Here is a 14,906-nt window from a genome sequence, read left to right on the forward strand (position 1 = left end):
TTTTCTGCCCAACACACACAAATGTATTACCTGAACTAGCATTTCCTTAGAGAATGTATTGAAGTAGTATGTAGCATGCTCTTCAGGATTACTATTTCGTGTACTTCTAGGTCCTGTAATAGCCCCATTGTTATCAAAACCTTCAAGCAAATAAAAATAAAAGCCCAATCAATGCAATGCTTAGGCAAACCAAGAACAAAGAACAGGAGCACAAGATGAGAACTTATGAGAACTCACCATTTTGCCGTCCAAATATTGTTGGCAAGAGGAAAGACCATTTTAAGTTAAATTTAATAAAAGGAAACCAATTTAATAAGAGCAAAACATAAGGCTGCTTTTGTAACTATAAAGATTCCCAAATGCCAAAGTTAATTTTACGCAGACTCCACAATTTTATTTCACAAGGATTTAAGTCACTGAAATAGTAGCAATTTTGCAAAATGCACATGCATCCATACATTTATGAACATGTACAGTATCTGAATCCTAAAGGTGCTTTGTGAGGATTACCTTGCCACCATAACTCTTACAAAAATCCTGCAATATGTAAATGTACTCTAGAGAATAATTATGTAATAAGACTGCAGATGACATGTTGCTGCCTTAAGCAAAGCAGATATGTGTGCTATTTACAGAATCTGATTGGACCAATACCCGAATTTCACTTTAATACTGCAATGGAACGTATCTGAGGAATAATTGTCTACTTTAGAGTACAGGAGAGCCTGGATGGCATATCTGGTTCCATCCTCTAAGAAAGAAACATAAACAATTGCTAATAAGGAAGAGGCATGCCCTACTTGTTTAATTAGGAAGGAGCAGCAATGGAGCAATTAATCCATGCAGTCTTAAAACACTCCTAACAGGTAGTATAATATGCTCCGTATAATGGGGAACTGCTTCAGATCAACAAATTAAGGAACTACATTGCTAAATATTATATGAATATCAAATCATATTGTTTTATGGAATTGCTTTGTATTATATTCCGATTATTTTACATGTTGCCTAGAGCCTCTACAGCAGTGGGTCTCAACCTTCCTAATGCCGCGACCCTTTAATACAGTTCCTCATGTTGTGGTGACCCCCAACCATAAGATTATTTTATGTTTTCCGTATTTTTTCAAAAATATGTCTTTTCCAATGGTCTTAGGCGACCCCTGTGAAAGGGCCATTCGACCCCCAAAGGGGTCCCGGCCCAAAGGTTGAGAACCACTGCTCTAGAGTAAGGTAAGCTAAAAATGCTATCAATACATCAAATAAAAAATAGTTGGGGAGAAGAGCTAAATCCATTGGCATCTTTCCCATTAGGTGATATTGGTCATGTACATAAGTCCATATGACATCTCCCCTCTATGTGCGTGAGTGAGAGTGAGTGTGTGTGTGTGTGAGAGAGAGAAGGCATTGTGCTTTTGCTTTATTTAGTGATAGATAGATAGATAGATAGATAGATAGATAGATAGATAATAAAGAAAGAGACATGATAGATAGATAGATAGATAGATAGATAGACAGACAGACAGACAGACAGACAGACAGACAGACAGACAGACAGACAGACAGACAGATAGATGGATAATAAAGAGACAGAGGTGATAGATAGATAGATAAAGAGAGAGAGAGAGATGATAGATAGATGATAGATATCGATAGACATAGACATAGAGACATAGAGAGATGGATGGATGGATGGATATGGATATAGGAGAGAGAGAGAGAGAGAGAGAGAGGGAGAGAGACAGAGAGAGAGAGACACAGAGAGAGAGAGAGACAGAGAGAGAGAGACTCATGACATTCTTGAAAGCTGAACTGTGGGGCATTTATTTAATATACAGTAGAACCTCTGGCCTCGAATGTTTCTGACCATGACCAAATTGGGTTCCAACCAAAAAATTCACATTTTTTTTTCATGGCTGATTTCCCTCTTCCGCACCACTTTTTTTGGTAAGCACCAAATTTCAAAAATTAGGTTTGGGTCATGACCACATCGGGTTGTGGCTAAAGTTATGGAATGAATTATGGTTGTGACCAGAGGTTCCCCTGCATTTGTATGGCAATTTATTCTGCAGCACAACTCTGGGTGCATTACAATCACAGTAAAACTACAAAACTATAGATAGTCCTTGACTTGTGACTGCAACTGAGCCCAAAATTTCTGTTGCTAAGCGAGACAGTTGTTAAGTGAGTTTTTTCCCCATTTTACAACTTTTTTGTCACAGTTGTTAACTTAGTAACACAGTTGTTAAGTGAATCTGGCTTTGTCATTGACTATGTTCCCAGACGTCACAAAGGGTGATCACATGACCCCAGCACATTGCAACCATAAATAAATATGACTCAGGTTGCCAAATACCTGAATTTTGATTACATGACCATGGGGATGCTGCAACAGTAGTAGTAGTAGTAAAAGCGAAGAGGAGACACTTTTTTCAGTGCTGTTGTAACTTTGAACAGTCACTAAATTAACTGCTGTTAAGTTAAGGACTACCTGTATATTGTCTCACAAGCACAAACACTTTCCAAATTATAGCCAGTTAGTGAAAATCTTGTTGACAAAATAAGTCTAGCTACCATATTCATAATTCAATACAAGATTGATATTTCAAAACTGGAAGTCTTTGTGCATGAAATGGTTGAACAGGAAAAAGCATTTAATTTACATGGTTACAGAACAAGGCTTCATATTATAATCTTTACAACTATGGTTTAGATTTGTCATCAGAAATGAGCTCATAAATACTGAGTTGTTTCAGTCTAAGAGTACTATTCTCCTTTGGTTCATTCTTGTGATTAAATTAGAGACTGCATTTTGAATGAACTGAACTCTCCCAATTGGGAAGAGATGATCCCATAAGTACCAAGCGATGTAGGATTTTAAAGGTGACATCCCAACTATGGGATTATTTACTAAATAATCAGACCCATTAACTACTCACAAAGCTGCAGTGACACTCCCTTGTTATTTCTGAATGGTGGGGAGGGGTGAGGGGGTTAGCCCTAATCCTAATTGTTCCTGATCAGCATGGTCAATTTTTGTGAGGGTTCCAGACTGGAAAAGGCTAAACTAATAAAAGTATCCAAAAATTATACCTCTAAAGTCTGTGTAGAGAAAGCAGAACCTGGAACTGGAATAATTACCATATCAAACAAGCTTCTCACTATTATTAATAAGATCTCTTTTGCACAAATTTAATTTGGAAAGATAACTAAATATGTTAATCAGTGGTGGATTGCACTTACCTTCACTACCGATTCGCTAAATGCAAATGTGCACATTCCGTTCGTGCGCACGCCTGACTTGCACTGCGCGTGTGTGCACAATCCACCACCTCTGTGATAAACAGCTGATTGTCGGGACTTACGCAGGCACCGCACGCTGTCCATGTGTGTGCAATTTGCCTTTTGCCATAAAAACAGGTATAGAACACGAGTGGACAGGTAGACCAAAAGAGCCACCCTACTGGTTCGCTCTCAGCTGCTCCGGGGCGCTACCGGTTCGGCCAAACCGGGACGAACCGGCAGCAACCCACCTCTCATGTTAATGATGATTTTTTGTGGGAACTTTAAAAAAAACTTTAAATATTTTTGATTTTGAAAATAATTAAAGAAAATAGAAAATTTGCAGAATACGTAGCTCCAGTTGCAAAGTTATAGCAGCAATCCCCCAACAATAAGGTAATTAGGACTTAAATGGCCTATTATATTTTCTATTAGTAACAAAAACTGGTGTGTGTGTGTGTGTGTGTGTGTGTGTGTGTGTGTTTGTGTGTAAGTGCACATGTACCTGCCTTTAAGTTAATTTTTGATTCACGGAGACTACCCAGTCAAGTCTATATGGTTTTCTTGACAAAAGTTTTGGAAGTGGCTTGTTGTCTCTTTTTTCCTAGGCCTGAGACAAAGTGATTGGCTTTGTGCCTAAGGCAGGACTAGACCTCATGATCTCTTGTTTAACCACTATACCAATGGCTCTTATTGATTCAATTATTTTGCATTAGTGTTCATGTGTTAAATAGTATTCTTTGATTTTTCATTAAAATTCCGCACTTTTGTTTAGTTTTTTTTTGCAGATTGATAAGTAGATTGCACATTTCAAATACAAATGATATATGCATAGGTATAAGTATATAAATCCTATAACCTACCTAGAAGCCAGGCATAAAGCCTCCTATTGAGTGACATGTCTCTGCGTAGCACTACATGAAGAGATGCTGAAAGAATTCGGATCATGTCTGGGCGTGTTGCCTAAAATTGGGAATGTCACATTTAAACAAGTGTCACATTCAAAACTTTCATTATATGATGGAAAAATGATTATCAACTTCATTTTCAAGTACCAATAGAAATGTATATGGGCTGCAACTGAAATATGAATGCATCTTTATTATCTTTAGTAGCAAGAAATAGGTGAATATAACATAGCGCCCAAGTACAAGATTTAAAAATAATTAGCATGAGAAAAGACATATTTTTTTCTTCTTATCCCACAAGGTTAAAGCAAATCTGAATAGTCAAGTTTACAAATCTAAGCACAGAGACTGATTCAAAAATACCAAAAGCAGTTTTCACCAGTAAATTTCCAGAAATGAAATTAAACAACATGCTATAAAATGTAAAGGGGTCAAACATGCTTAGTTATATAAGAAGCAGCTACTGAAGCAGCCACAGCAACCTAGAAAAAGATTCATCTGTTTTAATGATAAGAGCCATTTCCCATGTTTTCCTGTACTTTATGAAGCATCAATTTTGAAGAATTTGTAGCGTCATTTTTATACTAGAAAGATGACAAGGAAGCAGGATGGCTGAAGTAAACAGGTTATACTTTCCCATGAAAAAACATGGCTCTGGGTGCCATTTCCAAAGCACAGGAGATGTTTTGAGTGCTGTGTTCTTTAAGATTTATTTTTATTTTATTTATTTATTTCATCAAGCATGAATTAGATAACAGATATGCCACCAGAACTAAAAGGAACTCTTTTATTTCCAATACGCTATTCATCTATAGAATTTTGAAAGGAAGTTTTGAATACAGGAGATAGAAGTCTAGCAACTGAAGAGTTGCTGTTTCCCACTAGAACAGTGTTTCTCAACCTTGGGGACATTAAGTCCTATGGACTTCAACTCCCAGAATCCCCCAGCCAGCTGGGGAATTCTGGGAGTTGAAGTCCACAGGACTTAAAAGTCCCCAGGGTTGAGAAACACTGCACTAGAATAATATGCAGATACGGGAAATTTGAAGAAAAGAAAACTGATTTTTTGTGTGTGTGGGTAACGTATTAGTACTTCACTCAATAAAGATTTGGAAGTACTTTACCTGACTCATATGGAATGGAAAACAGAATAATATGAGATCAAGTGTGCTCCTCTGTACTAAGACACTGGAATCCTGCACTGAAGTGCTTACTGCTTCTACCTAAAATAAAATTGCCATTAGAAAGGAACACAGGTTAATAAAGCTATTTAATTACTTTTCTAAACCAATACACTTTTATGAAAACATTAGATACTTGCAATCCCTATTCAGATAATTTTTCTTCCAATTTTCTCTCTATGCATGGAATGATACACATAATTGTGCATTCCTCTGTTTCTGTAGACTGGATTTTGGATTTTAAATACTGGTATATAAACCTATGCACGGATGCCCAATAACTGTTGAGGAAAAGGATAGCTGCATTACATAAATCAGGAAACATGCCATTTGTAAGAGAGAAATCAATAAACTGAACTGGCTCAGTGCCAAAGGTCTGATTTAAAAGGAACAGAGACTACACCAGCAAGGAAAATATATGAACTATTAGAATTATCCACTTCTCAGACCAAAAATACTATAATAAGGAAGGCACCAGAGGTGGGTTCCTACCAGTTCGCACCTATTCGGTAGAACCGGTTCGTCAAATCTACCGGACCGGTTAGAAGAGGTTCTACCAGTGGACCCGGAAAGCAGGCCACACCTACAGAAGAGGTTCCAAATTTTTTTGAAACCCACCACTGGTATGCACAATTTGAAAATAATTCATAAGAATTATATATAAGAATCCTGTCCTTGTACAAGTGTGAGCTAAAACATCCTGAGTCTCACTTAATAAATAAACAATTATTTTGTACTCTTCGGTTTTGTAATAATGAGTCAAATATAATCAAGGAACAAAGTAATCAAAATTTGTATAATATAGGTTCTTAATAACTTAATAACTTTTAATAACTTAAAAACGAACCAATTTTGTTGTATTTATGTACAATGACAATAAGGATTATACTTAATAGGCCCTTTGCATTTTTGGAATAATATTGGGAATTGCACAGTAATATGTGGGACATATATGAAGAGGAAATCATCACTTACTGGGAGATTTGGCAGGAAGGAACACAGAAGAAGGTGTCTTTTGTGACAAGTCCGCCTTCTATCAAATTGCTTAAATTGAGAGTGGCCTTTCACTTATAGCAATAGCTACTGCTTAGACTTATATACCTCTTCACAGTACTTTATAGCCTCTCTAAATAATGTACAGAGTCAGCATATTTCCCCAAAATATTCTGGGCCCTCATTTCACCGACCTCGGAAGGATGGAAGGCGGAGTCAACCTTGAGTCGGTGAGAGTCAAACTCCTTGCAGTGAGCAGCGAGTTTTAACACTTTAATACTGCATTCTAACCACTGTGCCACCATAGCTCCTATCTAGGCATTGTTTCTTTATGCAATGATTACATCAAAAAAGTAGGAAGGCAAAGAACCAAGAGTTATCATTATGGGTTCATAAACATTTACCATTAATTCAATGTCACTGCCTATGATATAGAGCTGGTCCTCCATAGAAAGCTTCCTGTTGAGATGGGAGAGGACGTAAGTAATGCCAGGCAGCCGAATTGCAGGACTAGTAAGAAGACTACCCCACAGTGCACTGTAGAAAGCTGATTGGTCCACTGCTGCAGCAACTTTCTCTAGTAAAGTGTTAGTTCTGGAACACAAGCAACAATAAAGGACAAAATAAAAATCCAGAAAGAATAAAAGAAAACAAGAAATGATGCTTCTAGAGAAGGCTTTTTATCATGTGGAATGCATTGGGAAGGTAGGGCTAATATTAACTTCTTCCCTTCTCCTGTATCTTTTTAGAAACAGATGCATAATGTATTTTATTTGAGAAGGTTATCTTCTTATTGGAAACAAATATGTGACCAATTTAAAAGTTAGAATAAACCAGAATTCTAAACAATAGATACAGAGGAGGAATATACTATGGATTATGATTCAGACAGAATGCTAAAGTAACTACACATAGATGGCTTTTCTTGCTTGGCTGGTCCTGCATGAATTATAATGAATTGTGATTGAACCTGTGTTTCTTACAAAAGTTAGGCACAACAGATTTTTCCCAGTTCAATCACAACAGAATCTATCGTTCAGAATCTGAATACAAGAAAGAAGAAAAACAGTTTGATATTGAAGCTGGAACTTCCAACAGCTTTTTAAAGACTTATGCACCAAAATCTTTGGGTTTTTTTTTCTTTCAGAAAGTTAACTTTCGTATCATAACCAATTAAAACAAGGAAGATAAGTTTTGGTTACAGTAACATTCCATTATTCTTCAGCCTTACCTTTCATAATACTCAGACCCCTCTTCCAAACCCGGAAGGATCCCGGTTAACAACCCTTGCAGGCCTGGTTTCAATGTTTTGCCCAAAGGAAGGTAATACATTTCATACAAACTGAGCAATGCTGGCTTAACAGACATTGCAGCGTTAGCAAGAAGAGGAAATAGGCCAGAACTGTAGAAATATACAAGCAAACAAAACAAAACAAAAAACACAGAGGTCAGCGTCACAGGTATGAAACACAAAACTGCTTTGTATACCAGTTCATTGACATACTGTAACGTGTATTGTGGCTGTGCAGTCCATACATAAAATGGAGCTTCTAGTTGCATGCGGTGCAATTTTAGATCCATTTGAGAACCTCCAATAATAACTGCAGTGCAAACGACTACAACGACCACTCAATTTTCTTTTTCTGTTAGACAGTTGTTACAGAGTAACTAATCATATAAGCTCGCTTAATAAAAGAATTATAGAAACATTTAATTATAAAATCCTTGTTTAGCCTGCTTTTTTTACAGCCATATTAGCAGTTATGCTTGCATAATACATAGTTATTGAAAAATTCACATTTTTTTTATTTTGCACGATATATTAAATCATAAGCTAATGCAGTGTTTCTCAACCTTGGCAACTTGAAGACGTCCGGACTTCAATTCCCAGAATTCCCCAGCCAGCGAATGCTGGCTGGGGAATTCTGGGAGTTGAAGTCCGGACGTCTTCAAGTTGCCAAGGTTGAGAAACACTGAGCTAATGAATGGGATGCACAACAAGCCATATGAAGCCCCCAAAGTTTAACATTAACCAAATTTTATCTGTTGGTTGAGAGCAGCAATTTAAACTGCTCTGGTTAAGAGTACTGTATGAATATGGTCACCGATACATAAAATATATGAATATGCTATACAGCAGGGATCCCCAAACCCTCGCTCTGTGAACTGGCAGCGGCCTGAGGCATGCAAAAGGATGGCATGCCATGGGATGCGCAAACAAGTGAAGCCCCATCCACGAGATGCAGGTAGCACTGAAACCATGCCCCCCTCCCCGATCCGGTCCGCAGAAAAACCTCTCTCGACAGAACTGTTCTCTGATGCCCAAAAGGTTGGGGCCACTGCTATACAGTGAAAAGTGGACTAATTGGAAGGAGAGGATGTTTGCTAAATATCTGTTAAATATAATTCCATGCAAATAACTTTGTGTAATCATATAATTGATATGAATCACAGTGAAAAAGTGGTTCACTGAATGAGAAATTGGCTATATCAGTAAATTGGGAGAGGGGGAGGAAGGGAGAGAGGGGGGAGGGGGGAGAGAGTGCTTGCTCCAATATGGAAGTTTCTAGTTGATGTTTATATAATTTGGTACAATGGGAACTGTAATCAAACACATTGAGAGCAGTATGGCATATGAACTGCTATTGTAGAAAAATGTATTACAGTAAAAGCTGTTTGACTAAAATAAGACCACGATTGAAATGTAATTTTGCTTACCTGTACAAGAAGAGATCTTTGGCCAGGCGCTTGGGGCCAATGATTTTGAAAACAATCTCATATGTCTCCAGGGCCTTCCGATGCACCCCACCAGGAAGGGCAGGATGAAGGCATTGTGCAAGGCGCTTCCCTATGGTTAACTTTTTAGGTACAACTTGGTACTTCGCATTATTTTGAAGAACCTGACAAAAAACATTGTTAGATCTCTTGGAAGGTATTCAAATAACTTTAGTCAGAAAATGATTTATTGGATTAAAAGCAAATTTTCTGAGTATATGGTATCAGGCAAATCATGATACAGTAAGAAAACCAATTCTTGAATGTAGATGCCCTAAGTTCTTATTTAGCAAACTGGCTTTCATTATTAACTTATTTACATATGAATATTTATTTACATATTAATAATGTGCAAAAACAGTATATTATTTGTTGCTATGTATTGTTAAAAAGATCTGTATTTTATTTACACTAATGTCATGCTAGCAGAAGTGCATTCATTAACTTCCTCTCCCCCTCAGGCCCAGTGCGTTAAAGCATCTTTAAGACCTCTTCATGAATAGAATGCATTATATCATGGCAACTGCGTGGAAAGAATCACTCCCAAAGATCAGGCATAAATTCTGCTCTTACGTTCCCTTTAATACGTACTATATAAAAACAAGAGTCAGATTTTGTCTGGTGTAACAATTATAAAACAACATATATAAACTATACAGAACATTTTACTCCAATTTCATCAAACAACAGCCTATAACAATAAAGTGAATTTAAAGGTTGTTTTTATTCCATGGCATATTTCCCCCCTCGATCAGAAGGCCTCTCCATTCATACCTTATTTAGCTTTCCAAGAGATGAAATCAAATCAGCCCACTCACTAGAGTACTCAAAGCTTTTCAGTGCCTTGTCGACAGCTGCTACATAGTTCCTATACTTGGAATCAGCCAGCAGCTCCAGCTCCTCTGCATTCATCCTCCTGCAGGATCCCACCAGAGATCAATTTGCAATGCATGTAAAAGTATTAGCTGGAAAAGACATATTCACATTTCACCAACTCCAGTTTTTTATCTTGTCAAAGTAATAATAACAAGTAGATACTGCACCCTGTTGAATATAATTACCATGAAATCTGCAAAAAATAATAGCTGCTGTGAACTAAGAGTGGAAGGAATTCCATTTTAGACCTCCAGCATACTCATCTTCAGGCAACCCCACCCAAGTCACTTTTTGTGAAAATGGGTGACTATATACATTTTATTAATAAGTGAATAAAATATATAAGTCACTCCTGGGGACTTGGAATACCATCCTAAATTATATGATTTGTGGAGCAAAGGAAGGGATTATATACAGTGGGCAGAGACACCTTCTCTGAATATAAATTCTACTTTGAATGATGACCCAATTTTTAATATTTCAGGGAATCAGGAAATTTCTAGAGTGGGGGTGTCAAACTCACTGCGTCACAGTGACGTCACATGATATATCAGGACCCCCCCCCCTTAGCTAAACCAGCACGTGACGCATTTGGCTCACCGGCTGCGAGTTTGACACCCCTGTTCCAGAGAATGAACGGATACAGTGTTGTAAGCTTCCCAGAGGCACACAATAGGGAGATGGGTGTTATACAAATTTAATTAATAAGTAAAAATATATGAAAAACTCTGTAGCCCTTCTCTCTGTTGACCCTTCTTTCAATTCAAAATAATATCAAATTAATATATCTACAAAGTAGATCTGGAGGGTCATTTCATTGTAGAAAGTTTCAGGAGAAACTCAACGAATTAGAAAATGATTGATACTCCAATAAGAAAAAGAAATTAGTCTTTTTATTGCTAGTCACAATTTTTTAATTTCTAACAAAATCATCAGGACTTTTAAATTATTTGTTAACATTATGATAGCTATTAGTATTCCAAGTCCTAAACAATTTCTTTGGATTTTTATATATTTTCACATATTTCACATACAATTTCACATATTTCACACATTTTATTGCAACACTATTTTCCAATCTGTCTATTTACAGTATTCTATACGGTACTGCAAGACATTTTTCTGGCATTAGTAAGTGCATAATAGCCATCAATAAAGGATTGTAAACTTGTTGCTCCTTGTAGGAACACTCTTGCTTTTGCAAGACAAGGAAGGAACTTGAAATGTTCCAACAGTGGCTGTATAAGGGGATGAATCATCATCAGCTTAATCATTTAATATTTTTACCATGGCTCCGATAAAAGAGAGAGGATACATATCTCTTTAACAGAATTGCCCCTATGACAGAATTGCTAAGCAGATATAACTGCAACTAAAGTATCATTTTCAAATAGGTGTTACAAAAACTAATTTTACACCTTGGTAATAATCCAGATTTAGCAATAAGCAAGTGTGAAACAAAGCATCATGCAGCTATAAAAACTAAAAATGTACTGGAAGAATCCAAAAGAACTGGAAGAATCCAAAGCCTAAATTCTTCAAAGCACAACAAAATGAACGCAGAAAACAAAACAGACTATGTAAAACAACAAACCAACTTTGAACTGCACAGTATTGGTAGCTTTTTAGCAGTCAGATATATGCAGATCATGATTTAAGACCTATTAAGATGAAGAGATTACTCCACAAATGAAATGGCCAGATTTTTTTTTTAAGTTCAATCAACTTGGAAGAGACATATTCATTATCAACACAAGTATAGGGTAGGAGAGAAAAACACTTCACTATTGTATTCAAAATTGTACTTGTGCAGTAACTTTCATGACATCTACTTTGTCAAACACTTGAATAATTAGTTGTCTCTACACATGACATGAATGTTGTTCATGGCATCTAAGGCCCATCAGTTTGTTGGCCAAATCTTATCTTCCAATTTATGAGTTGGGAGAAAAGCTGACATAAATTGCACTGCCATCAACTGCACTAACAAGCCTGGCAAGTGGCACTGTCCATTTCATTTTAATGCACTACAAGTTAAGGATAATGATTGATAGCCTCCCTGGCTTGGTTTCCCATTCTGCCAAGTGTCACCCTAACACAACCGTTAAGTCATGCAGGTTAACTGAAGACTGAGACTTTCAGGCAAGCAGGCCGGCAAGATGATAACTATGGGTGACATGGGCGGGCACCTAGGAACATGGATCGGAGGGCAGGTACTACAAGCAGGCCCTTTGGAGTGCAGGCAGGTGCATGAGTGAGCAGAAAAGTGGCAGGAACATGAGTGACTTGCAGGAAGCTAGGCTGGAAGATCAGAAACAATTACATAACTGTGGGATGCTGCAAGCGTCATAATTGAAAGCCAATTGTCAGGCACCCAAACAGCAATCGAATACCCATGGGGATTCTGCAATGGCTGCAATATTGTTCATGCATACTTCACTGTATCCATGGAAAAAAATGTACCAAGGAAGAAGGAAGGTCAACTTTAAAACCGGAACAGTTAAAAACAACTTTAATCTACCTCAATTCTTAACTGGAAATGAAATTGATAACACCATAAATAAAAGATATTTTTTTAAAAATTGGTTACTGGGGTATGCTCATCTGGTTCACCGACAAATGCGCGCTCGACAAAAGCGCACTGAGAAAACCGCAAGTTCTAAATTGCTGACAACAGCGCACTGACAAAAGCACACCTTCAACAAAAAAGTAATAACCGCGAGTTCTAAACCTAACCCTAAACCTAACCCTTACCTTAACTGAAATCACGCTTTTGTGGGCGCGGTTTTATCGGCGCGTTGTTGTGGGTGCATGTATGACGTCGCGGTTTTCTCGCCGCGGTTTTGTTGGTGCGCTTTTGCCATGCGCGCATTTGTCGGGTCACGTGCTCATCTTGCATTTATAGGGATGTGAGGATAAGCCCTGTCTTAACTGTGTCGTAATAAAAAAAAAGTCACATCAATCTATAAATCAGGAATGATTCTCTTTTTAAACTTCTAATGTCTCCTGGAGAAGGTCCTGTACAAATAAAATTGTGGGCTCAGGGAACATTTTTGGAGCTTTCTGGGAAGCATAAATGAAATTCTTGGTCCCATAAGTCTTTCAGAAACTTAAAACAACTATTTTATCCTCAAACATCCCCGTCCATAGACTTTGCTTCTGGAATGTGGTTCTCAAACCTATGGAATTGTGCACATCTAATTAAGATGTTTTTCTTTTATGTCTTTTCTCCCATATAAGTTCTCCAGATTCCTCTGTCATAGAGATACAAAGGACAAAAGGACATTATTGCCACTACTGCAATATCACGTGTCAAATGGATTCCATAATGCTGTGAGGAAACTGGCAAACATTTTCTACAAATTAAATTGCTGAACTGTTGAAAAAAATAAAGTGAACTGTAATCTCAAAATGAACCATTTTCTCATCCTTTCATTATTTCTCAGAGATAAAGCAGATCTTGCCCTTTTTACTGCATTTAATCTATAGAACCAAAGGATACACTTGAAATCAATAAATATACTGACAATTTGGATTATCATTGAATATTAAAAAACCATTCAAATAGCAGATAATTCTATAATTAACTACCATTCTATATGGCAATGGTTCCTGATTTAGAGTCTTAAACAAATGCATATAACTGCCAATGGACTGATTATGACATAGACATTTCGCGCTCAAAGGTAATATAATTTTGAATATCAAATATAAGCTTTCTTATTTTAGGCACAGGTGATAGTTTTTGTAACCCAATACAATTCACAAACATAGTAACAAGCCTATTTTATAACTTCTGAATATTGCCTTTAAGAAATGGAATAACTATCATCAACGAAAGTACTATATCTATAGAAGTTATTCTTCTATAAGTGATTACATGACAGAAACCAATATAAGATACTGCAGATGTATGGCAATATATATGTAACTCTCTGAAATGATTCTTATTATAGATAACAATGATTGAACATTTGTATATAAAGAAGATAAGCTACATATTTAATGAGTTCTCAGATTTTTTTCTGTCATTTGAAATGCATACTGAATAATTCCAATTTTTTTTCTATAAAGAAAATTCTAGTTACATTCCAACTGGTCATATAGTAAGAAAATTAGGTTTTTCTAGATGCTATGATCAAATAACAAAATCAAAACTTTATTCAGTGCATGCTAAATATTCCATTTGGTAAAAGAATAAAAATAAGTGATGCTTCACAAAATGAATGAAAACATTTTAATTATTCAGAATACAGTAGTAGTAAAATATTGATATAGCTGAAAAAGTCAAGATAGCATATTATAATAAACTGAAAAAGTCAATATCTGAACTCGCCTGTGTTCAGGTAGCCTAAGAATCTAGACAGGAGCTCATAATGAAGCTGCAAGTGTAACTCAATTTAATTTCAATTTTATTAAGGTCCATCCACATCAGCAGCCTGGCTGATTCTGCTTTCTGAAGCATCTTTTACATCTCTATTATTGTGGCCTTTTAATTTAATAACAAGGGGTGTTTCTGTTTGTACGTTTCACTCTGTTTCTGCCACTCTAAATCAGACTCAGATTCCAATATTGGCCTGTTCTTGATAGAATAGGCAATCGTACTCACTGTAGCAATAATTCCATCCCCTAGTCAAAATGCTGTAAATCTTTTAGATATAAATCATCATTTCCTGGTTCTGTTTCACAGTCATGATTCTATTTATATTGTGCCATGTTTTTGCGAAGTCCATCCTTTCTAAAGCAATAAAAGGCTTTCTGTCCTATGAAAGAATTGATAAGACCAAGGCAGGCAAATTGAAGCCCTCCATCACTTTTTCAGAAGTCACTGGAGCCTCCTCTAATCATAATTGCTGAAAAAGGGGGATATGAATTTTCCAATATTTGGAGAGAA

General features: G+C 36.7%; 1 protein-coding gene across 2 annotated transcripts in view; it reads right to left on the reverse strand.

Annotated features, from left to right (window-relative positions):
* Positions 1–14,906, reverse strand: part of DOP1A (DOP1 leucine zipper like protein A) — a 56,598-nt gene that overhangs the window by 36,142 nt on the left and 5,550 nt on the right. For both annotated transcript variants that reach the window (XM_087718819.1, XM_087718818.1), the window contains exons 2-8: positions 9,911–10,101; positions 9,080–9,261; positions 7,593–7,763; positions 6,766–6,955; positions 5,312–5,410; positions 4,143–4,242; positions 31–140 (exon numbers count right to left, since the gene is read on the reverse strand). In XM_087718819.1, coding sequence (XP_087574945.1) covers positions 31–140; positions 4,143–4,242; positions 5,312–5,410; positions 6,766–6,955; positions 7,593–7,763; positions 9,080–9,261; positions 9,911–10,048 — 990 coding nt within the window. In that variant the 5' untranslated portion in view covers positions 10,049–10,101. The remainder of the gene's footprint in view (positions 1–30; positions 141–4,142; positions 4,243–5,311; positions 5,411–6,765; positions 6,956–7,592; positions 7,764–9,079; positions 9,262–9,910; positions 10,102–14,906) is intronic.

This window comes from Thamnophis sirtalis, unplaced genomic scaffold (genome assembly GCF_051295495.1).
Source record: "Thamnophis sirtalis isolate CommonGarterSnake01/CBP01778 unplaced genomic scaffold, rThaSir2_p1.2 scaffold_6, whole genome shotgun sequence".
Classification (NCBI taxonomy): Eukaryota; Metazoa; Chordata; class Lepidosauria; order Squamata; family Natricidae; genus Thamnophis; species Thamnophis sirtalis.